Source organism: Gastrolobium bilobum, unplaced genomic scaffold (assembly GCF_033153095.1).
Source record: "Gastrolobium bilobum isolate Gb01-03AN ecotype WA unplaced genomic scaffold, APGP_CSIRO_Gbil_v1 utg54108, whole genome shotgun sequence".
Taxonomy (NCBI): domain Eukaryota; kingdom Viridiplantae; phylum Streptophyta; class Magnoliopsida; order Fabales; family Fabaceae; genus Gastrolobium; species Gastrolobium bilobum.
In genome coordinates this window covers 98888-124368 of record NW_026896535.1, presented here as the reverse complement: position 1 = coordinate 124368, position 25481 = coordinate 98888, and the positions used below count along the sequence as shown (strand labels likewise).

The window sequence follows — 25481 nt, the reverse complement described above, 5'->3', positions numbered from 1 at the left end:
ATTGGTTGTCTGGAAGACTTAACTTCTGCCGAATTCTCTGATGCAGTTTGCCAATGGTTGTGTTGCGTTGGATACGTGTCGGCCTTTTTTCACCTTCGAAGATGACACCTCGTCGACCTTCTACCATCCTACCATTGTAATATAACACAACACGAACAGAATCAGGATTTGAGCTCATTTTTAAATAGAATAAGAAATAAAATTCAAATACTAAATTAAAGATAAAGGAATGTTGGTGGAGAAGAGAGATACGAAGAGTGAGAGAAGATGTGTGAATTGAATGGAGGGGGTGGGGAAATATATAGAGCACACATGTGAAGCCACTTTTGGGCGTCACATGTGACGCCCAAAAATGACGTCACATTGTGCAGTAGATGTGTAATTTTTTACAAAACAACATTAAATGCGTAATTATTTAATTTAAATGAATTATTTTAATATTTTTTTGCCTGCAAAACGAAGGTAGTCACCGTTTCTCCTTGTTGGCTATCCACACCACCGCTTGTTATTTAAGTATAAGCCACTGGTCATGAACACTACAAGAAAAAAGTTTATTTGTGACGAAAAATTTTTGTCATAAATTTTGTCACAAATGACAATTTTCGACACAAATAATCAAATTTCGTCACAAATAAAATTGCGACACAGGAATTTGTGACGAAATTTACTTGCGACGTAGAAATTTGTGACAAAATTTCATAAAATTTTGCCACTAATAAGATTTTTTCTTGTAGTGTGAAGGGAAATGTCACCAGCTTATGAAAGTTATATTTTCCAAAAAAAAAGGTTATATTTTCGAATTATTAACTACGTACAGCTCCCTTTGGATAACATCTATTCAATCAACATTTATAATTTTATATTAGTACGTAAGAGTTTTGGACCGGCTTCAGTGACGCTATCTCATGGGCAAATCATTAAAGGCTCGTATAGGGGTTATTTTTCTACTATCCTAAAGTGAAATTTTTAGACTCTTATAGTTATAATAGAAGATTTCTCTCTCTGCACCAAGTTGCTTTAATAAATATCTTGAGGTGCACTTGCCTTTGTGGGGCCCAATAGACAAATAGACAAAAAGGTTAGGGGCTCTATCTGATTAGAGAATATTTTTCCATTTATAAATACCTTATATTTAGTAATTGAAGGGACATATTGCATTCACAATTTTACGAAGGAACAGTGACCATTTTGTTATTGTTGGCCAAAAAAATTACTAGACTGCAACGCCAACAATAAATTTTGTCAAAATGCCACGTGACATATTTCGCTACACTGTGTAGCGAAATATGTGTGCAAATAATTCACTACACAGTGTAGCGAAATATGCCACGTCAGAACCAAAAATGCCACGTGTCAAAATTGTAGAAATTCGCTACCCTATGTAGCGAATTTCTTCAATTTTGACACATGGCATTTTTGGTTCTGAGCAGTCTGACGTGGCATATTTCGCTACACTGTGTAGCGAATTATTTGCACACATATTTGGCTACACAGTGTAGCGAAATATGCCACGTGGCATTTTGGAAAAATTTACTGTTGGCGTGGCAGTCTGGTAATTTTTTTGGCCAACAGTGGCACTTTGGTCACTGTTCCTTTTATGAACTATTATTCTGTCAAATTCTAGAACAACTGTGCCCTTTCACCATCCTTACTTGAGAATATCGATAATAACTTCTATATAGAATTTTAGTCCATACCACTGCATCTGAGAGCACTATTACATTGAATTACTTCACTTTATCAAAAGGAAACAAACCTAAGTCTTTTACTAAATAGTTCATTGGTGTCGTTTATGAAAAACGGCACACTCTGATTCCCATCTATATACTTGCAAAGCTAAATCAACCACAAGAAAACCTAGATCTCATCAAACTCCTCAGCAAAAATGACTCAAAAGAGGAGAATCCAATGACCAGAGCTCCAACTCCCGACAGTCAGTAGAGACTCTCTACGATGACTCTGTTCCATTTATTCAAACTCCAAGAGCTGGATTTGTTGTTGTGCAACCTGTTGCTTAATTTGCTTTTGTTATTGCTAGCGCAGTCGCTAGCGACCTCACTGCTTTGTACAAAGCCACTCGCGTGATGATTGGCAACATAAGAAGGGAGATTCAATATCGATCTCTGTCAACTGGCTCTTCGAAACCAACAACAATATTCCCTTATTGAAGTTCAAACTAAAAACGTATATCCTTTGCGACCTACTTGCCATCGAGCTGCCCCAACAAGATAGCTGTTAAGTGTCAATTATATCATGTCTTTAGGACCGAAAGTATGCTAAATATTGATGAATATGGTTAAAGACATGATGTGTATCGTTAGATGCAAATGACTTTTCTAGTTTTCATGCTTTGTAAGATACTAATTGAAAAATGTATCGATTTCAGGTTAAAATTATTAAATCAGAGTATTGATGGATCAAGGAAGCTGAAGGAAGACAAGATTCAAGCCAAGCAGAAGCCAAGGAGTGTTACTTCACGCTGTATCTCGTTGAGTTGCTCGTTGTAACAAGAAAACTCAGCGAGAAGACATAAAAATATACTGATTTTTAACCTTACTCGCTGGTTTTCTCTCTACAAACATATCACCTCGCTAGCGAGCAACTTAGTGAGCATATGTTATTTTCAGTGTTCAGCTCACTTCAGCGAGAAACTTATTAAAAAGGCCCATGGATTTTTCTATTAAAGAAACAATGAAAAGGGTTAAATTTAATTAGTTTTTGCACAACTTGGGGAGAAAGAAAGCATCATTCTTGGAGGAGAAGGCGAAGAAATGATCAAAGCTTCTCCGTGGAGACCGATTATCAAGTTCTATTTATGAATTTCTTTGTTCTTTCATCTATTTTTTTAGTTTCTTGCGCTGTGTAAAGCTAGATTTTTATGTGGTTAGGGTTAGATAGAATCAATGGATTCCTAATGTTATTTACACTTTTCTTGTAATTTGATATTCAATCTTTATGTTATGCAATTAATCTATTCTTCATTCTTAGTTTCATTTATGATCTGACCAATCTTAGATGAACATATGAGTTTTTCATGACAATAGGGATGTTGGTGTTAAACTCTTATTTGATTAATTGCTAGGTTTTATTTGATATAAGGATAGACTTATAGAACCTATGACTATTTGATTATTCGTTCTTAATGCTTGCCCTAAGCGGGATCACTAAGAGATTATGATTCTTAATATGGTAAAGAATTGAAATACCAAGGGATTGAGTTTTAATTAATCATAAATAATTGTCAATAACAGGAGTTGAATATTGATTAAGGGAAATCGTAGATTCAATAGGATAAAATTAGGAAAATCAAAACCCTAGCTATGCTTTGCATTATTAGTTTTAATCCCAATTTTCATTTTGAGCTATTGAATCTTGTTCTTTATAATTAACTGGTAGTTATAGTTTGCCTTTTTATATTTCAACCATATTCACAAAAACCCTTACAGTCGATCCAACTTTGATCGCGTAGTGAAATTAATGCTTGATAGATCAATCCTCGTGGGAACGATATCTTACTCATCTCTGTATTACTTGTACAACTGGTATGCTTGCCGTAATTGCAATAAGTTTTTGGGCTGTTGTCATGGATTGAGCATTATCAACATTAATAGTATCTATTACATCATAGATTAGATCTTTTTTCTTTTTATTTTTGTTTATTGTGTTGATTCTCACTTTTCTTTGGTTCTTTTGTTTATGAAACTGAGGTACTGTTGACACCAGTGCCTTATAGTACGAGCCAGAGTTAGGGAGAATTGAGAAGACCAATAGAAAGCGTGCTCACGCAAGGAGGGCACAAGAAGCATCAAGTTTTGAGCTCACAGAGAAGTTAACTATGGTTGAGAATAAAGCAAATCCTCCTGAGGAGCTGATGACCAGTAGTTAAATCCCAACTACTCCCAATTGGTTGCGAGTATTGTGAAGCCTCAAATTTAGGCAAACAATTTTGAGACAAAGGCATCTTTTTTGAATCTAATTCAGTAAAACCAATTTGAGAAGAATCCTTCGAAGGATCCAAACCAATATATTACCACCTTCCTTCATATGTGTGACCTCATGAAAATTAATGGAGTACCTGTTGAGGAAACCTGCCTGACGCTGTTTTCGTTCTCTCTGAAAGGAAAAATAAAGAGTTGGTTGGATCTGTAACGTCCTGGAAGTATCACTTCGTGGGATAACCTTGTTGTCAAGTTTCAGAAGAAATTCTTCTCATTTTCTAGATTCTCTGAGCTGAAATAATATATTGACAACCTTAAACAGCTAGAGGGGGAGTCCTTGTGCATTGCATAAGGAAAGTTCAAGGAGCTAATGAGAAGATGCCCATAATATATGCTCTCAAATGGTGAAAAAGTGTGAATTTTCTATAAAGGGATTTCAGCAACCTATAGGGCATTTCTTAATGCTGCAGCTGGAGGAAGTATGGGAGAGATCACACCTGCCAAAGCCGTGGAGTTGATAGAGAATATGGCTTTTGAAAATAATGGGGTTGCTCCAGTTTAGCCCAAGAAAGACATTCTACAGTTAAAAGGGTATGATGCTACTTTAGCCAAGCAGTAGAAGATGGGTCATCAGTTAGAGACACTTACAAAGCTTTTTACTCAGTCTCGAATTTCAGCTGTTAATGCCCAGTTCCCAGTTGTTTGTGATACTTGCGGTGGAGATCATAACAGTGATAGTTGTGATTCGACTGTTATAGTAGACCCATCCCGGGTGAATTCAATTTGGAACAACCAGCGAATGGAGAATATTCCTTGTAGTAATACTTATAATCCTGGCTGAAGGAATCATCCAACATTCTCCTTCAAGCCTGCACCACAACAAACTAATCTGAATATTAAGCTAGCGTAGCCCAGTCAACCTTCTAGTTTGGAGATAGTTCTTGAGAAATTGACTCTCTCGACTCCAAGTTCTATGGAAGATACTAAAGCATCCTTCAAGAATCAGGAGGCTTCTATTAAAAATATGGAGAATCAGATTGGTCAGCTTTTTAGGCAGTTAGTTGACAGGACTCCAAGTACCTTTCCTAGTGACATAATTATTAATTGCAAGAAGCACTGAAATGCCATCACTACAAAGAACGGGATATTGATTCAGCGTGTGGAGAAGATTTTAGCTGCTCAAAACAATGATAGTAATTCTGAAGAAGAAAAGCCTACTGATGAAAGGTAAAAGGTGCAGTGGATAAGGATGTCATTATTATCGGTGGGGAGCTAAATGAGAAGGTTGACACCTCAAGGCAAAATGTGAAGAAAAATTCTATGGAGTAGAAGAAAAATTTACTTGAGACATCTCCTTATGCTAAAGCTCCCAATGCTCAAAGACTTAAGCAACAAGCTCAGAAGCAATAATACTCTAAGTTCCTGGACATGTTTAAGAAGTTGCAGATCAATATTCCTGTTGCAAAAGCTTTGGAGAAAATTCCTTAATATGCTAAGTTTATGAAAGAGATCCTATCCAAGAAGCAGAAGCTCATAGCCGAAGGACCCACATTCTTGACATAGGAGTGCAATGCAATCACACAGAAAAAGTTGCCTCTGAAATTAAAAGATCCGGGGAGCTTCAATATTTCTTGCATGATTGGTTTAATGATAGTGGATAAGGTTTTATGTGATCACAACGCCATCATCAATGTCATGTCGTTATCTATGATGCAGAGGTTTTATGTGATCACAACGCCATCAACCAAGATGATCTTGCAACTAGCTGTCCGCTCCACCATGCAACCTTATGGAGTAATAGAGGACATACTCATCAAGGTGGATAAGTTCATCATTCCGATGGATTTTGTTATCTTGGATATAGAGGAAGATGCTACTGTTCCCATGATCTTTGCGAGACCCTTCTTAGCGACCTCAAGAGTGTTGATCGATGTGCCAAAAGGTAAGTTAATCTTAAAGGTGGTAAGAGAGAAAGTTATCCTTAAAGTCTTTGAAAAAGATTCTCCACCACCTATAACTCAGCTAGAGGAGACCTTTATTGATGAGAAGAAGGTTGAGGAAAAAGACACGAATGATCATTATTCATATGGGAAATGCAAGCCGAAGGTGAAGATGGAAAGATCTAAGAGTAAAGGAAAGCATGTAAAGGCAAAGTTTATAGTTCCTGAGGCCACTCTTCCTCATTCATATATATGCATATGAGCACCACTATGTCAGAGCATACTTTTTGAGCAAAGGGATGGTGACATCATTGCGCTCAAGCTACCAGCCACAATAATGACAACCGTCCACATCAAGCTCGAGACGTTAGACAAGCACTTGTTAGGAGGCAACCCTACGAATTTATTTTCTTTCATATTTTTGATTTTGTTCTATTTTTGTTTTTCTGGAACTCATCACTAGTCTTATTAGCACTGGTCGTTACTCATTTGGATTGCAGGCACTGTCGAGAGGACACACTCAACAGTGGAGGAAGCACTTTAGAGGTTATAGATTTAGGGCAAGAGGCTGAGGTATAGGTAATTATTTTCATCTATTTTTTTAAGTTTTCAGCCTTTTCTTGCTGGCTTGCTCGCCTAAACGAGCATTCTAGCCAAAAGCATGGAAAATCAGTTAAGCTCATCGAGTTTCCTTGCTATAGCGAGTAACTCAGCGAGATATAAAAATCATGAGGCTTGCTTGATATTCTCGCTAGCTTGCAAGCAAACACGTGATTTCACTTGAATCACATTTCCTCCCCTTCCCCTTTTTATTTCATTTCACTCATTATCACCCCACACACCACTAAGGCACTCTTCAACACCCTCATAGCAGTACCACCATTGGTCATCTTACCAATTAGATGACATCTCTCTCCTTTGGTATCACTACTCTTTTGCACGAGGAACCACATGTATGGCCCTTCTTCTTTTCTCATCGCTTAATCTCGAGTCATTTGGGTGTTTGAACTCTTGTGGCATGTCTAATTGATTGATTCATTTCCCTGTTTCATACCTTAAGGTTGAAATTGAACATGCAAAAACCTAGGGTTCTTGACTTGAAAATTTGGGGATTTCCAGATCTTCTGTTATTTCTCATGTAATTTAATATCTAAACATGATAATTATGCCTGAGTTAAGCTTCTATGTTGCAACTACTGATGGTCGCAAGTCTTGTTTGGATCATTGGACTGATAATTCTGACTTGGGATATAACTGTGGATAAATCTGGGAATTGTTCACTTGTTGTTGAGACTTTTAGGAGGTGATGTGTTGTTGATTCTAGTTTAGATCATGTTAGAGTGCTAAATTTGGGAATGATTTTCTTTGTTTTATCTCTCTAGTGATTGGGACCCAGATTATAGTGATTGATGAGGATGCTAGTTTAGCTTTATCTTTTGTTCCTTTTGTTTTTATTTTATTTTCCTTTTTATTTTGTTTTGCTTTCATTTTCAGATCTCCATGGTACTGTATATCTGACAATATTACCAACCTATAGTGGGCTTGACACTAATGCTACTTCTGATTATTATTGTTAATACGTGCCCCTTCTATTGATGCACAGTTCTTACTTTTCAATTTTTGTTCGCTTCAACTTATTGCTGAGGACAACAAATTCCTAAATCTGGGGATGGGGGCGCATCACCACATAATAGCAGTTTATGAGAGCTGTTGAGCGCTTAATGCAGATTTTTCAGGAAAGTTTTCGTCGACCCTTCTTTGCATTCTTCTTTCTTTCCCTTTGGTTGATTTGTTGTTATGAGTTGGGATTGTGACAATGGAGAGTTAAGATAGGAGTCACTCAGTGATTTTGATTCATAATATGATGACTTATATTCATGTTTTGATTTTATGAATAAGAACTGATTGAGTAGGTCTAAGAGTCAACAGGAACATTAGGATTACAATTTTGAGTTATGAAGAGAGAGTATAGTTAGCTGAATCATGCACCCATATCTATAAGGTTTCGAGCTTAAATAGAAAATTCTCATTTTGGTGTGCACTTCACTGTTGACAATACCCTAGAACTTGCTTTGTTTCTCCTTGAGATGGTTAATGATATCCACTATTGATATAATTGACACATTGTTTCTTGTTTTTAGCCATTTGGCCATCTAGCCACCCATTATGGTATCCTTTGTTTAGCCTCTTTGAGCCTAGACCTATTTTTTCCTGAATAACCTGTTGTCTTGATTAGCCACTTCATACACACATCTCTACCTGAAATAGGATTGGATTGCAGATTTATCATGGTAAGGTGTGAGCAACTGAGCATAAGTACTCTAACTTGTGTAGTTTGGGGGTGAAAGATGGTCAAAAGGTGCAGAGCAAAAGCAAAGGTTGAAAATAATGAATAATAAAAAATAATAATATTTTGTTCTGCCCCTTTAAATTTTGTGCAAATAAAAGTATTAAAAAAAAAGAAGAGAAAAAGAAAATGAAAAAGAAAAGAAAAGAAAAGTCCTGGGGTTGAAAAAGAAAAGAAAATATAGAAAAATAAAGTATATGCATGCTGTAAAGGAGGAAGAAAGGGTGAAGGATATTGTATGCTGAAAAATGTGTTTGTGCTTATACCTTGCTTGATCTGTTTTCTAGTTCTTTAGCTATATTTCTTATTTTTTTATCCTTCTCTTAGTTAAGTCCCATTACATTTTGAGTAAAAACCTCTTGATTTTCTGTGCATGTTATTTGGTCGTGGAGAGTGAGAACGTGACCAAGTCTATAGTAGTATTAATTAAGTGAAGATTTGAGTAATACACTAACCCCTTAGACACTTGAGTGATGAGTGGACTGATAATCCTAGTGAGGGATGTGTAAGGATTCAGTTCTTTATGCTTTAATGATAAATCTCTTGTCGCGATTTTAGGACTTGCTTGCTTTTGAAAATTATTTAATTGAATGCTTGTTCTTAGAGTTTTGGTTGTCATTGTTAAGTCTGATCACTATGGATTGAGTCACTATTTGGTTCTCTTAGTGATGATTCATTGAACACAAAAATTCAGGCTTTTTGACCACTGTAGCCCTTTATTAATAATTATTTACCAAATTGCCCTCGATTAGAAACTATTACGAAAAATTAACCCTCCAAACAAACATAACACCAATCTGCCCCTATTTGACCGTTGACCACGAAACATACCCGGGTACCCCACTCCATACCCGGGTATATTTTAAAAAAATCAACCATACCCGGGTATGTAGGGGGTACCCGGGTATTGTTCTTCAATCTGGAAATGTTTTGAATTATTTACCCGGGTAGGAAATGGGGTACCCGGGTAGATTTCGCGAATAGGGTTTTTTAAAAGCCCCAGCAGCCCCCATTTGGAAAACCCACAAAGGGTACCCGGGTAGAGAGCTGTTGAAGTGCGATTTCGTCCATTCTGGGAGCACGTTTGATCGATCATCTCAAGAATTTGTCATCATCCTTGGCGCACGGTATGGGTTCCTTCTACCGATTGAAATTTCAAGATTTGTTATTTTTTTTTCGTTTGAATTTCTGATTCATCATAAAATTCGGCCTGACCTTGATGTAATCATGTATGCATTTTAATTTATTGCTTTGCGTATTGTTAATTTTCATTTTCAAAATGCATTCTGATTTGTTGCTAATAAAAAACCCTAACCTTAACCCTAAACCTATTTATCCATATTCTCTGAAATTGAATTTTTTTTTTAATTTTGTTTTACAGTGTTATTGCATGGAGGACAGACGCGCTGGGAAGAAGAGAGCGGTGAATACTGAAGGGAGGAGCAAGCACCGACATGATGTATCTTCCTCCTCTCAGCCCCAGGCTGTGCATCAGGCTCCGGACCTGCCGTTCGGATACTTATTTGAGGATGACGCTGGTGCACACGAGCGGTTTGTGAAGTTTTTCATGAGCTGAAAAATTTGTGAGCCGAAATCACTGGATTCGGCGTTCTTCAATTTGGAGCGGTTCGACATAGTCCCACTTCTTCAGCAAACACATTTGCTGGTGCTTGCGGAGATGAGGTGCCCATACTCAGAGGTCATGGTGCGAGCATTCTACCAGAACCTGGGCTATGTGCATGGTGAGCTAACTTCCCGTGTATGCGGGATTGATATCATCCGTACATTTCATACAACAAAAGACTTAAATGAAGCAAAGGGTAATGTCTACCATAACCATTACATTACACAACAATACAGTGGATGTCCTCTCACTATGAAAAACAATACATAAAAGCATAGTCATTACAAAACAAAGTCATGTATGATTACACGTAACAACGAAGGGTCATGCTTGTCTTAGCCTCGATGGACATGTACGAATGTTATGTCCAACTTGCTTGCAATGCTTACATCTGCTCTGACTGCTCGAGGGTTGAGACTCAACCCAATCCATCTCATTCTGAATTCTTGAAGACTTTGGTCTTCCTTTTGCGCGTACCAACCTTACATCCGGCATTACAGTAGGCCCAAAAACTGATGGAATCAACATTTCATTGCCAATAGGATACCAGTGTGCAGCATATACTTTAGTAATGGTTGGAATTTTGAAAACAGGATCCACATAATCATAATGGTTCAAACGAGCTGCCTTGCAAACTGCTAATACGTGGCTGCAGGGATACCTCCTTGTCGTGAACCTACCACACTGACATTTATGATTGATTAAGTCCACTCGCATGGTGTCACCGACCTCGTGTGTAGATTGATTATAGGCATCCAGTGGTCAAAAAGCCCAAAAATTCATACTTTTACATCTCCCATACTCTTAAATTAGTCCATTACTAAGGACAAGAACAGACAACAATACATTTTCACTGCACAAGTGCAACAATTGGTCGTCCAAGCTTTGTCGACCGGAAATCGAGTTATCGCAGAGGTTAATTGTGGCGTTTATTTTGGTATTTTTTCAAAAAAATTGTGATATTAAATTTTATCTCAAGAGTAGGGGTGTGCAAAAAAACTGGTTCACTTACCCTGCCCTTGATCTGACCCATAAATACCCATATTTTTTGAACTGGTTTAAATACTGACCCACTTTTATTTGGGTCAGTTTTAGACCTGACTCGTTTTAATATTGACCCACTGACCCAAAACTTTACCCATACCCATTATGTGAAAAACAAAATCACAATTACATTAAAAGAAAAGTTTTAACGTAAAACAATTACGTCAAAATTTTTTATGGAAAACATTTTCATAAAAATTTTCGCAAAATATTTTGACGAAAAATATTTTCATCAAAATTTGTGACTAAAAACATATCGGTAAAAAAATTTGACGAAATATTTTTTTTGTCAAATTTTTTTACGGAATCTAAGGCTCTGTTTGAATACTGTTTTCAAAAACAGTTTTTTAGTTTTCAGAACAAAAAAACAAAAAAAACTCGTTTGGTAAGGCCTGTTTTGTAAAAAAGGTTTTAAAAATTGTAACTGTTTTTTTGTTTTTAGAATCAAATTTAGAGAACATGCCTGAGTTGTTTTTGTTTTCTGTTTTGGTTTTTAACTTTCAAAATAAAAAAAAAAACATAGAAAACAATTGTTTCCATAATTATTCTACAAAACAGTTTTAGGAACAAAAAAATCAAAACACAATCAAACACACCCTAAATTTCGTTAAAATATTTCTCAAAAAAATATATTCATAAAAAGTTTCGACGAAACACATTTTCATCGAAATTCTTTGACAGAAAAAAATTTCATCAAAATTCTTTACAGATTCCAAATTTCGGCGAAAGTTTTCGACGGAAACATTTTCGTTAAACTTTTTGACAAAAAAAAAATTCGTCGAAATTTTTAGCGAAACACATTTCTATCAAAAAATTTCGACTAAATATTTTCGTCAAGTTTTTTGATAAAGAATATATCCATCAAAATTTTCAACGGAACACAGAAATGTAAAAAAAATTCGTAAAATTTTTTGACAAAAATATTTCGATAAGAAATTTTGACAGAAAAAATATTTTGTCTAAATTCTTTAGAGAATCTAAATTTCGTCGAAAGTTTCAAATGAAACATTTTCCTCAAAACAATTTCCATTGAATATTTCGATGAAACACATTTCCATCAAAAATTTCATTAAAATTCTTTACAGATTTCAAATTTCGGCGAAAGTTTTCAACATAAATATTTTCGTCATCAAAAAATTTTGACGGCAAAAAATTTCATCAAAATTCTTTACAGATTTCAAATTTCGGCGAAAGTTTTCGACGGAAATATTTTCGTCATCAAAAAATTTTGACGGCAACAAATTTCATCAAAATCGTTTACAGATTTCAAATTTTGGCTAAAGTTTTCGAAGGAAACATTTTCGTCATCAAAAAATTTTGACGGCAAAAAAATTCATCAAAATTCTTTACAGATTTCAAATTTTGGCGAAAGTTTCCGACGAAAAAATTTTCGTTAAATTTTTTGACAAAAAAAAATTTCGTCGAAGTTTTTAGCGAAACACATTTCCATCGAAAGTTTTCAACTAAATATTTTTCGTCAAGTTTTTTGATAAAAAATTTCCATCAAAATTTTCAACAAAACACATTTCTATAAAAAAAATTCCGTAAATTTTTTTTACAAAAAAAACATTTTGACGAAAAAAATATTCTGTCAAAATTGTTTAGAGAATCTAAATTTCGTCGAAAGTTTCAAATGAAACATTTCCCTCGAAATAATTTCCGTCAGAACACATTCCCATCGAAGTTTTGAACAAAAAACATTCCGTCAAAATTTTTGACAAAATTCTTTTTTCGTTTAAAACATTTGATGGAAGAAATCATTATCGTCAAAACTGTTGACGGAAACAAAATTTCAATAGAAATTTTTTTTTTTGTAAAAATTTCGACGAAAATATAATTTTGTGACGAAATTTTCGTCTTTTGCAACGTAAAAATTTCGACAAAATTTTGTGAGAAAACCAAGTCAAAAACGGGTCAGGTCAGATTTGACCCAGTTCAGAAACCAAGTCAGACTCACTTCAAAAACCAAGTCAGGTCAGATCCAAACTGGTTCTGAACTAGTTTAACAAAATCCAATCCAGGTCAGACCTAACTTGGATCAAATTAAAGCGGGTCGGGTCAAAATACCTGACCTATAAAAACCAAGTTGGGTCGAGTCGGACAAAAACCTGACCCGACCTGACTCGTGCACAGCCCTACTCAAGAGGTAAAGGGATATTAAAAAAATATAACACTGATTAAAAAATTACTTACTAAATAGTAAAGTTCCCTACTCTCCTTTGTCACGTGTACTCCGTTCATTTTAAGGGAAAAGTTTTAGATCCCTTTTTTTTTCTTCCTACCAGAATTATATTATCAAATCATACCATTTCACTTTTATTATTAAAAAAAAATAATTTACAAATTTGAATGATGTATATTTAATGATATATGATAACAATTTATTTTAATAAAAACGCCTGAGAATTCCTCCTCCTTAAAGATACATGACCCGGATGTTAGTTGAGAGCAAATTTTGGTCCATTCGACTTCCTGGTTTTACATGTAAAAACTTGCGATACGCTGGTAATTGCAAAGAAAAAAAAATCTATTTATAACATTTATATATTCTTAAAAGCAAATTTCAATATTGAGTGTAAGTTAATTTAAATTTGAATAATGATATTTAGTGTTTAATTCTAACGATTATTTATCATTGATCTCTTTTCAATTGCGACAACTGTAAAATATTAAATAACTACACAAAAAAATAGAGTAAAATATTAAATATTTTAAATAAAAGATATCAAATAAAAAATTCTTATTAATATAAATCATATAGAACAGTACAACCAAGTTAAATGAAATAGAAACGAGAAGGGAATTGACAATATGATTGTTAATTTTGCAAATATATACTTCCAAATTAAAACCCAATGATTCAAAACACGCATTGAAAACGGCCTCTGTATTCGATGACGTTATTTTTCAGATCGAGCACATTGACCAACTTGTAATGCTATTGAGAACCAACGCTATTATTATAACATAATGTCATGCATGAGATGGTGGTATCGAATTCCAAGTCTAAGGGCATTTATGTTGACCATCACGGGTAGTCAAACTGGCATAACAGGGACACATTTCTTCATTGCCAGCAGTGCCTGGTGGAACGCAATTGCAGCGTCTACAACAACTCCCACATGCTCTGTGGCATAAATTTGGACGAGATGATAAACGGCACCTCGCAGCACATGCTCCATTGCAATCTGAAATTTTATACTTTATGTTCATAATTCAAAATTAAATGAAGTAATAATTGTATGTATGAAATTGTCTTTGCTGTTTAGTACCTATCTGCTGAAGAACAGTACCCTGAGTTGGTGCTAGTGCCTGCATTTAGTTAATTAAATAGATGCTTAGTTAAAAAAGAAAGAAATTAATAGTCACTTGGTTCGTGGGAACCATAAAGAACAAGAAACAGAGTACGGGTGCCAGGTAAGTGACGAATCACTAATCTCTAAAATAAATATATAGAAATTAAGAAGAAGCAGAATATTGAATTATACCGGTTGATCATAAGCATCAACAAGATGAAGAAGGAGAAGTGATGCAAGAAGGGAAGAAACTAGAAGCTTAGAGAGAGCCATGGCTATAGGTATTCTTAATGGGAAAGTTGATTGATAATTGTGAGGAATGAGAAACAGGAAGAACTCGTATATATTTATAGTTGATGGGAACTCTATAATGAAGTGTCATGGACACAAGTTGGCAGCTACTTAGTAAGGTTGGATTTTTAAAAAGTATAGGAATGCGTAAGTGGGACATTGTGATGTGGTGTATGCGCAGAAGAGACCTGAAAATAAAAGTTGGTATTAATTAGTCACTGGGGAGGGAAATTTTGTAATGAAAACTGAAATGGGTTCTTGGAAGCATCGTGGGAACCAGTGGCGATAAAGTGCTATTACTTGGTGGCTGGTGGGTGAAGTATCCATATGGCCGTCTTTAATTTTAAGGATAAACAGCGCATGGTTTTCTTTGTTTTTATTACAATGGTACCCTCATTCACAAGTCACAACCCCACTAGTCTTATCTTAATTTGACTAATTTTTTAGCAGAACACATAATTTCCCAACCCTAGCCCATATTTCAAGACCATTAATATATCGAGTCAATTGAGGATAGCGTTAATAAAAAAAATATTTCCTCAAACAGTGGGCCATGAATTAAAATTATGCAAAACAAGATACTTTTTTTTTTTTTGATAACAAAACAAGATACTTTACGAGTGTGACAATATGTTGTGCTATTGTTTTGGCTGTAACTGGTGCGGGTAAGAATGCTCTATCTATGCCAGTTGAAAGACTCGTTTAATTAATTTGCTGGCGTAACTAAGTTGTCTATCATATCAAAAGAGCTAAAGGCAGCGCCACCTAATACAGTGGGATACCCATGCATCATTGCATCGGATAATATATGTATATGTTCGCGGCCTACTCAAGGTGGGTCATATTGCGTTATTGGGAACGGGGAGAAAGAGTGCATGAATTTTTCATGTACACGGAATACTACAAGTAGTGTCGAATATTATTATAACAGCCAAAAATTTCCTAAGTCTATATCCATCAATTTTGGCTTTGGGAGATGGTGATATGTGAGGAGTAGGAAGAGGAACTATTAGCAGAAAGTAAGAAAAGGATTGCTGGAGCCAACCTTGACAGCTGTATGCTGCGGCACCCCAGCTGTAACATGCTTAATATTTCTCTCTATTGAAAAATTATCATATATCACTTACCCCCATCTACTCGAAAAATAAAATAAAATAAATCATCATGTATCTATTTTTTTAATGGTTTTTCCTACTTGTTATAGATTCATTTTTATGTTACAGTATCGGTTTCTAAAAGAATAAATAAATACTGGAATAAATTTCCCTTTTTATATTAATTATCTGAATGTTTCTATAAACACTGAATTATCCTCAACTTTTTATTATCAATGCTCTTTGATCATATTAGTTCTCCCAAATTTTATTGACTTGTAAAATAGTACTATAAGATCTAAATTTCTCCTAATAAAAAAAATTAGTGACCAGAATAGTGTTCAACTGTAGCTGAAAGAAAGCTACGTCTGTATCTCTCAAGGAATATAGTATCTTGATGTATATATGGGTGCTTAAGAAGGCAATGATATAGATCAAAGCTCGAGAGATTCACATAAACAGTCACAGAGGAAGCTGCAAATAGGGGAGGTGTGTGAGAAGGCTGCAGTGGTGGCTCTAAAATCCGACAGAACAACAACACATGATAGTGTGTTATGTTAGGTGCCTTTTCCGTGGGAGAAAATGGGTTTATATAGATTAGAGTATTCCCTAATGATAAGAGAAAGAGAAAGAATGAGCTAGAAAACCATTAGCCAAGACCTCGCTATTGCAGTGAGGCATTGCCTCTGCATCGTGCATATACGATTGTGAGTTGTATAAGGAGAAGAGCCCCTACAATGAGGTCTATGAGCTCACTTGTAAGGTGCTGATGAGCTGGACCCTTAATGGGCCTTGGATGATCGGCCCATTGATTGGATCTGTGTGGACCGACCAGAACAAGTGTATTAAGAGGATGTTATACATATCATCTTTTCTTCTTATAACTTCTTATCACCAATCTTATTATTGTTGAATCAAAATCAAATCAACCGTTACAAAATGACATTAAGTGACATTTATTGATTTGATTTTGATTCAACAATAACAATATTGGTGGTAAGAAAAAAAGGAGATAAGTAGAACCTACCCATTGTATATTATATGAATAATGACTATTTGTCATTTATATAACATTTTTAATGTGATATTGATCTTATAAGTATGTATTATATTTATATAACTTAATAGTAAAACCCAAGCTGGATACTGCGCTGGTATGAAGCTAAACAAGTTTAAGAGAATCAGCCAACGTTTATTATGCGCAGGATATTGATTTTGTTGAATATGATTCCGTATCAACCTTTTTCCTGTATGATTTAATGTTACGGGGAATGGTTGTATGTTTCGTTGGAAAGCCATTTGAATAAGTGAAAGGCTGTGGTCAAAGGAGAGAAAGCAAAGTTGTCATTGGAAATGGGAATTAAAGAAGTGAATAAAAATTAAAAGAATATGCCCAAAAAAATTAAGAAGTGAATAATACATAACAAAGAGAAAGTATTGTTTGTAAAGTACATATTTTATATAAATATATGCATTCTTTGGTCCAACCCTCAAACGTTGACGTACTCATTGCTCTTCGTAAAGGTACTCGTAACTCTTGTCCGCCACCCAGGTACTTGGTTAATATGAGCAGGGCTGGCAATATGGGCTGGCCCGCTCCGGCCCGGCCCGCCACTGGCCCGCTGAAAATGGGTCAACCCGCCCCGACCCGTTTTGACAAAATGGGCTGAATTGAGCAACCCGTCCCGTTTTATGAGTGAGCTGACGGGCTACGGGCCAACCCGCCTAAAATAAAAAATATATATAAAATTCCGCATAAAAAATTCCTAAAAATATAAAAAAATTCATAAAAAAAATCTGCAGCATAACAAAATCTGCATATGAAAGTCCAACAAAAATTCTAAGGGTATATATGAGAAACCATAATGAACAAAATAAAAATCAAACTCAAATACATTACTCTATTTGAATAATAAAAATTAGTTGGATACCAAAAAAAAAAAAAAAAATTAGTTACATTCAGCGGTGACCATCCTTGCAAAAGTAACGAGGTGCTTTTCGGTCAAACAAGAATAGTGATCCAGCTGGAAAAAAGCAATAGCAATTAGCAAATAATGTCAAAGACTTCTAGAATCAAAGAAAAACTTTTTGGTGTACAGCGCTTTCATGTGGGTCAGTGGACAGTGGGTGCCTGATTGTTTGCGTGTGTGAAGAAAATGTTTTGATAATTTGATCTTATCTGATTTGGGTAATATAAAAAAAAAAGGTTTGTCGGGCTAGCCCGCTCCCGTGGCGGGCCGAACCCGGCGGGCTGATGGGTTTGGCGGGGCGGGTTTGGCCGGCTGGTGGGTTGAAAAACTCAACCCACCCCGCCCCGTGTGGCAGGCAAGGCGGGGCAGCCCGGCGGGTTCAGCCCATTTTGCCAGCCCTAAATATGAGTTATCATTGTCTTTCTTCATCATATTTTGCTTGCTTATACTATTTGTCCTCTATATTTGTTCATAAGACAACGGGCGAATCATTATCTGATCCCAGATGGAGACAAGCTATGTTTGATGGAATGTGTGCGCTTTAGAGCAGTGGTACCTTGGATTTGGTTTCTCTTCCCTCTGAAAAATCTGTTGTTGGTTGTAGATAAGTTTTTACTGTCAAACTTGGTCCTGATGGTCAGGTAGATCGTCTCAAGTCTCAGCTAGTGGCTAAAGGATACACTTAAGTGTTTGGTCTGGATTTTGGGGACACATTCTTCCCTGTTGCGAAAATGACATCAGTTTGCCTTTTTTTGAGTATGTCTGCTATCCGTCACTGGCCTCTCTATCAGTTGAATATTAAAAATGCTTCATACTTGGAAATATGGCGAAAGAACTCTAGATGGAGCGACCTCCAGGGTTTGTTGCTCATGTGGAGTCTGGTTTGATTGGTCGCTTCCGCAAATCTCTATATGGTTTCAAATAATCTCCACATTCTTGGTTTGGGAGATATAGCACTATTATTAAACAATTTGGTTTAACTCATAGAGAAGCTGACCACTCAGTATTCTATCACCACTTAGTCTAAGGATAACATTGTGGTATCCTAGAGGAAGTATGCTATGAATATTCGAAACAACTCTATTGAATGCAAAGCCAATTGACACTTCGATGAATCCAAATGTCAAGCTTCTACCAAATCAGGGGGAGTCATTTTCCAATCCAGAAAGGTCTAGAAGATTAGTTGGAAAACTAAACTACCTCACGGACACTAAACCAGATATTTCATTTGCAATTAGTGTAGTGAGTTATTTTATTAACTCTCCTTGTGAAGATCACTAAAATACAGTAATTCGTATTCTCAGGTAGATCAAGTTAGTTCTAGGGAAGGGTCTCTTCTATGGGGACAAAGGTCATATTAAAGTCGTGAGATACTCATATGCTGATTGGGCAGGTTGTCCTATTGATAGGAGATCCACCTTTGGATACTATGTGTTTATTGGAGATAAATTAGTCTCTTGAAAAAGTAAGAAGCAGAGCGTGGTTGCCAAATTGAGTACTTAAGCTGAGTATCGTTATATGGCCACAACCACATGCTAACTTATATGGCTAAAACTACTACTTAAGGAGCTGAAGTTTGGTCAAACTGAGGCAGCTACTCTCATTTGCGACAATCAACTTGCCTTGCATATTGCCTTCAATCCAGTATTTCATGAAAAAATAAGCACATTAAGATAGATTGTCATTCCATCAGGGAGAAGGTCTTATCAGGGGAGATCGTTACATAGTTTGTCGACTCAAATGATCAACTAATATATATATTTATTAAGTCTTTGAGGGATCCTCAAATAGTTAACATATGTAACAAGTTTGGAGGTTATGATTTATATGCTCTAGTTTGAGGGGGAATGTTGAATATATAGTATATAGAGTAGCCTAGTGTATGGAACAAAGTCCCACATCGTCTAATTCTTATGTATATCCTCTTTTGTTAGTTATATTATAGTGCCTCCGCTGCTTATCTAAAGCATGTGGTTTACTCATATGTTTCTTGTAACACCCCGTATATATCCGGTAATGTTATCATACTATCGTATTAAGCTGCGCTTAATTAAAAATGCGGAATATCTTTTTCTTTCCAATTATGATGTCATTATCATTACCAACGTGCTTATTAATCAATTAATAAAACAGCGCCTATATGTAATTGCAATAAAACCGCTAACTGAAATACCTCATAACATAGATAATATAAGTGTGTCTCTAGAAATCACGAGACTACCACAAGTAGGCCGGACCAACTAGAAGGTTATACAACTCCAATCTAAAAGTACTAACAGAAAGTGTCATGGACAATCCCCATGCTCACTCAAATAAGGCAACAAGCCCAACATTAGTCTCAACAACAACATAATCATAAATAGCGGAAAACATAAACAGCATCCAAATCCAGTCATGTCAGCAATACAACATAAATATCATAATCAGCTAAGCTCTGGCCTCTTGCCGCCAGAGGCATCAGTCCCCATACTACCTGAACCTGAAATAAGCATTCCCCAAACGTGGGGTGAGATCTCTAAACAAGAAATCTCAGTAAGGCAAGGGGTCCTCAAGGATCTTCCACCCCAAGCTCACTTACATGTACAATATAAGTTCAAAAGCAGTTTATCATCATCAGTTCTAAAATAATGCAGTGCAGCAGATAATCATGTCATGTGTGTCAATTCTATTCTACTGGCTAGAGAAATGCAGGATTTATATACGCCAAATACCCACACTAGTGCAAGACGCCACTTGCACCACCCCGGATCACCGTCTTGTATGACGCCACATACTCAGGCTTACCGTCAAGATGGAACAACACATGCATATTAAAAGCCATTACACATAAAGCTCAACAGCATTTCAAATATCCAAAGCATGTAACACAGCAAGCATTTAACCATACCCCCATGGGACATGGTGGAACCACAACATTGCTAAACCGAGGACACGAAAGCTTACCTTGTAAACTAGCTATCCAAACCAAGAGTCCACACAAGCTCAAGGCCCACAAACAGCACAATCATAATCTGCTCATACCATAATTAATCATCAATAATCATAGCACAGATTACACTAAGTGATTAAGTCTTTCTTACTCATTTTAAATCATTACATGTTGTTTCTGCATGAGGTATTCGTATACTCGAGGAGTAGTATTCGAATACTCCAGCTCTCTAGAAAGTATTCGATTACTTTCATTTAAGTATTCGAATACTACAAAGTATCTGAATACTTTTCCCTCCAGTATCCGAATACCACAGTATTCGAATATCAAACCCCACTGTATTCGAATACTTTCCAGTATTCGAATACTTCTTCAAAGGTATCCGAATACTTTTCTTCTCAGAAAAGTATTCCAATACTCCTACAAGGAGTATTCGACTACCAGATTAAAAATACCATTGCAAATCTTTACCAAATACTCTAAGATTTTACTATGTTAAACTAGACATCTCAAGCTTTCCAACGACATATCGTATGCCTCAATCGGAGTTGTATAACTCTGGTTATGATTTTTGCAAAGTTCCTACAACAAGCTGAATTTCCAGCAATAGGGTCTCCACTTCAAACATACAGCAGGGTTGTAGCCCTATGTGTTAGCTTCACATAGGACCAAACCTCACTCAATTTAGAGCTCTGTAGCTCGAGATATCGCAATTTTACTAAACTAGGTCGCTGCTGTCTCGCGAAGTATTCGATCACTGCATTTTCCCAGAAAAGTATTTGAATACTTCCCGAAAAGTATTTGAATACTTCTTCGGCAGAATGCAGAAAACTGAGTTTTAAAGGTAAAATCGATCTCCAATGATCCAAACTCGATATGGAGTCCAAGAACTCCTTAAACAGATGTTTATTAACATGTTATGAACCCAGAAACACATTTCTTTTATCAAATGGTTCAAGTTACGATTTTTAATTGCTTAAACCAGCTTAAAACATCAAAATGACAAGAGTTATGATCAAGTATACCTCTAATGCACCACAAATCTGAAAGTGAGGCACACAAGGGGTCCTCTACACAACACATAGGTTCTGTCCCACCAAGACTACGAAAATCAACAACAAGCTTTGACCTTTCACCATCAAAATGGCTTCTTGAAGCCTCAAAGAACAAGAACAAGGCTCCCTCCACAAGACTCAACAACTTAGCCCTCAACCACCCAAAGGCAGCAACAAACACTCAAAAGGCTACACCACACTCCCTCACAATGCCCAACAAGACAGTGTTTACAACTTCAAAGAGGAAGAATCAAAGGAAAGGTGAGACCTTGGGGAGATTCTAAAGAGAAAACTCAAGTTTGAAAGGAGGAGAGGGTGGCTGATTGAGAGCTTCAGCAAGTGACTCACGTAGGATAAAATGTGGCCTAGGGTTTTGGGCCAAAGTGAGTATTTATAGCTCACTTAAAATTAAACACACAGTATTAACGAAAATAGCTACGCTTAGCATTTTAATCTCAAACTTTAGATTCTGAACCTACTCATTTTTTTAAGATTTATCATATTTTTATTCATAATTTTCTGGTATACTTCGCCAGTACGCATTTATACCGACTAGCAGAATCGGTATCTGCACTTTTCGTCAGAAAAGCGACTTTCAGCATTATTACTCACTTACTATAATTATTAGAGCCTCATAATAATTATTAGGGTCAATTATGGAATTATCTCATAATTATCTAATTAATTTCCTTAATTAGCGGTGCGGGTTCTTACATTTCTCTTTTTCCTCTCATTTAACAAAAGGAATTCATATAAAAATTGAATAAGTCTGATTAAGAGTAAGGTGGGAATCATGCAATATACTTATTAGAACTTTTTTTTTTGGGCAGAGCATGACATTATCAATGACACTCCTTTGATCTTGGTATGAAGAAGTTCCTTCATGCCTCTTCAATAGAACAAGTTGGGGGCATATCAGTAATGGTTCAAGCAGGTGTAAGTTAGTTGAGAAAGATGATGTACCTTGTGTTTGAAACACTTGTATTCATAATAGGGGGATGACTTGCTTTAAGGTTCATGTGAATAGACCTAACAAGTGGGTGAGACAGCAAAATCTTTCCCTTGATCATAGGTGTAGGTGGCTTGAGATGGAGTTACAGAGGTACCAAACCAGTGTAGCTATTGTTGAATAAGTTTTCTCGGGTGGTGTTTGTTTCATGGTGAAGGATTTTGATTTCAAATGTGGCTTTTCAAGCTTGTTATTTGATTTCATCGGCATATGATTTTGTTAAAATGTTGATTTTTGTTACAAATATAAATTGGTTTGGGATTTTAGAATTTCTCATATTTACCATTTGAATTAATTATTAATTTTATATGTTGCCAAATAAAGTTAAAAAATGAACTTCTGATTCCACTCCTTCGGTTTGATTAAATGGGTCTGTTTTGGTTGTCATTGGTGAGCCTGACACATTGTTCGTGTAGCCAAGATATTTAATATATTTTTCGCTGTTATTATCTAGAGTTGTTCTATCTTTTCTACAAGCAAGGTTTGATGTAGACTTTTGATAAAATGAAATGTAGTGGGGTTGTAATTAGGCTTGCCAGATTAATTAGTGATAAGTCTAAGTTTAGTCTGTGTGCTGGCCATAACTCGGGTTTGGGCCGTGACAAAGTTAGTATCATAGCTTAAGTTTAGTTAATAAGTTACATAGGCTTAGTATTGTCCATGTTGAATAATGGGGCAATTACCCTTAGTAGAATTGTAATTATAAGTAAGAAGTGTGTCATTATCACAATTTGAGCACTATGAAAGGCCTTTTAAGTTGTCCTTTCTTTCTTTAGCCATTTGTTTTGTTCAAAAAATTTTCTTCTTCTTCTTCTTCGGATTTGATGTATCATCTATTCACTTGAGATTTAGCATTGAAAAATTAAATAGTGTCAATGAAAATTATAAATGTGGATATTACATTCCTTAAGTTGATAAGAAGGAAGATGATTATGTTGGAGATGTCAACATCTTGCCTTAGCAAGGCCTAATGTGAGGTCGGAGTTAGATCGAACCACGGTGCTTAGGCTTGTAGGGGTAAGTATAAAAAGTTTCGCCTATACTAATAGCTATAGTTTTTGTCTTAGTGATAAGCGCTCAAACCAGCACTTGGTATCAAAACTGAGGTCATGGGTTCAATGACACTTTGCGAAAGGAAGATGTTGGTGGGGATATTGATAGAGATGCTAATATCCTGCCTTGGCAAGGCCTAGTGTGGGGTCGGAGTCAGATCAAACCAAGGTGCTTTGACTGGTAGGGGTAAGTAGGAAGAGCTATGCCCTGATTAACAACTATATAATTCGCCCTAGTGGTAAGCGCTTGATACAAAAAATTATTTGCTGGTATATGGACAACTTCAAAAAGCATTGCACAATTTCGTCTAATTCTTTGAAGAACAAAATGTCAGTGATTGTATCATTTGAACATTAATTATGTCAATGGAAAAATTGATTTGATCTGGTGGTGGCAATTTTTAACACAACATGCTGACACGACATTAAAATTTCATGTTTGGGTAGACCCATTTTAAAATCCACGTCCTGTTTGGGTTTGCAAAAATTGACCCAAAAATAATTGTGTCATGTCGTGTGTCAACCAGCCAACCCGAAATTAGCCAGCATTAGTTTTCTTAGAGATTATTCGTGTCATATTTGTATCGTGTTAACTCGCAAAATAAGAACATTGTGTTTGTGTCAAAAGTTATTTATTTTTATTTTATTTTTTTTGCAGAAGAAAAGTATCTCCTGCACCATAAGAAAAATAGAACCCATAAAAAATATATATGATTAAATAAGAAATTCTTATTGATATAAGTGATATACGAGGTACAACCAATGTAAATACAATATAAAAAAAGAAAGGAATCACAACTTGACAATATATAATTTTGAAAATATACATCCCAAATTTTCACCCAATTATTCAACACGTATTGAAAACGGGCTTTATTTCCGATGACGTTATTCTTCAGAGCACATTGACCAACATTTTATGCTGACTGCAAACCAATGGTATTAATATAATACAATGTCATGCGCAAGCCTAAGGGCACTTGTGTTGACCACCATGTGTAGTCAAGTTGGCATAGCAGGGACACACATCTTCGTTTCCAGCAGTGCCTGGTGGTACGCAATTGCATCTTCTACAACAACTCCCACATGCTCTGTGGCATAGATTTGGACGAGATGATAAACGGCACCTCGCAGCACATGCTCCATTGCAATCTGCAATTGTATACTTTATGTTCGTAATTCAAAATTAATTGATGTAATAATTGTATATATGAAATTGCCTTTGCAGTTTAGTAGTACCTATCTGCTGAAGCACAGTACCCTGAGTTGGCGCGAATGCCTGCGGTTCCCCAAAAGTATGTAATAAATTAGTTAATTAAATAGATGTTTAGTTTGAAAAAAGAAAAAAAAGAAAAAGAAATCAACACTAACTCGGTTCATGTGAACCATGCATAAAGAACAAGAAAGAGAGAACGGGTGCCAGGTAAGTAATGAATGACTAATGACTAATACATATAGAAATTAAGAAGAAGCAGAATATTGAATTATACCGGTTGATAAGCATCTACAAGATGAAGAAGGAGAAGTGATGCAAGAAGGGAAGCAACTAGAAGCTTAGAGAGAGCCATGTGTATAGGAAAGGGGAGCTTTAAGATAGATGTATTCTTAATGAAAAAGTTGATAGCCAAGTGCGTGTAATGAGAAACAGGAAGAGCTCCTATTTATAGTTGATCGATGAGAGTTCTATGAAGTATGGACACAAGTTGGAAACTCCTTAATTAGTACGTGTAGAATTTTATAAATTATAGGAACAAGTAAGTAAGGAGAAGCAGCGCATGGTTTGACTCTCAACCCCACGAGTCTTATCTTAATTTGACACTCGAGTCGAACACATAGTTGCAAACCCAAGCTTATCTTTTAAGGCCATTATAACGAGTCAAATGAGGATAACA

General features: G+C 35.9%; 2 protein-coding genes across 2 annotated transcripts; both read right to left on the bottom strand.

Annotated features, from left to right (window-relative positions):
- Positions 1-13871: 13871 nt before the first annotated feature.
- LOC133300328 (snakin-2-like) lies at positions 13872-14462 on the bottom strand. Its single transcript, XM_061499850.1, has 3 exons — positions 14382-14462; positions 14166-14205; positions 13872-14081 (listed from the first exon to the last, which is right to left on the bottom strand). Exons 1-3 carry the CDS (start codon positions 14460-14462, stop codon positions 13900-13902), a joined length of 303 nt encoding a protein of 100 aa, XP_061355834.1. The 3' UTR covers positions 13872-13899.
- A 9850-nt stretch (positions 14463-24312) lies between these two features.
- Positions 24313-25280, bottom strand: LOC133300324 (gibberellin-regulated protein 1-like). The gene is made up of 3 exons (XM_061499844.1): positions 25080-25280; positions 24829-24868; positions 24313-24741 (listed from the first exon to the last, which is right to left on the bottom strand). The coding sequence occupies exons 1-3, from the start codon at positions 25155-25157 to the stop codon at positions 24560-24562; spliced, it is 300 nt and encodes a 99-aa protein (XP_061355828.1). The 5' UTR covers positions 25158-25280; the 3' UTR covers positions 24313-24559.
- Between the last annotated feature and the right edge of the window lie 201 nt (positions 25281-25481).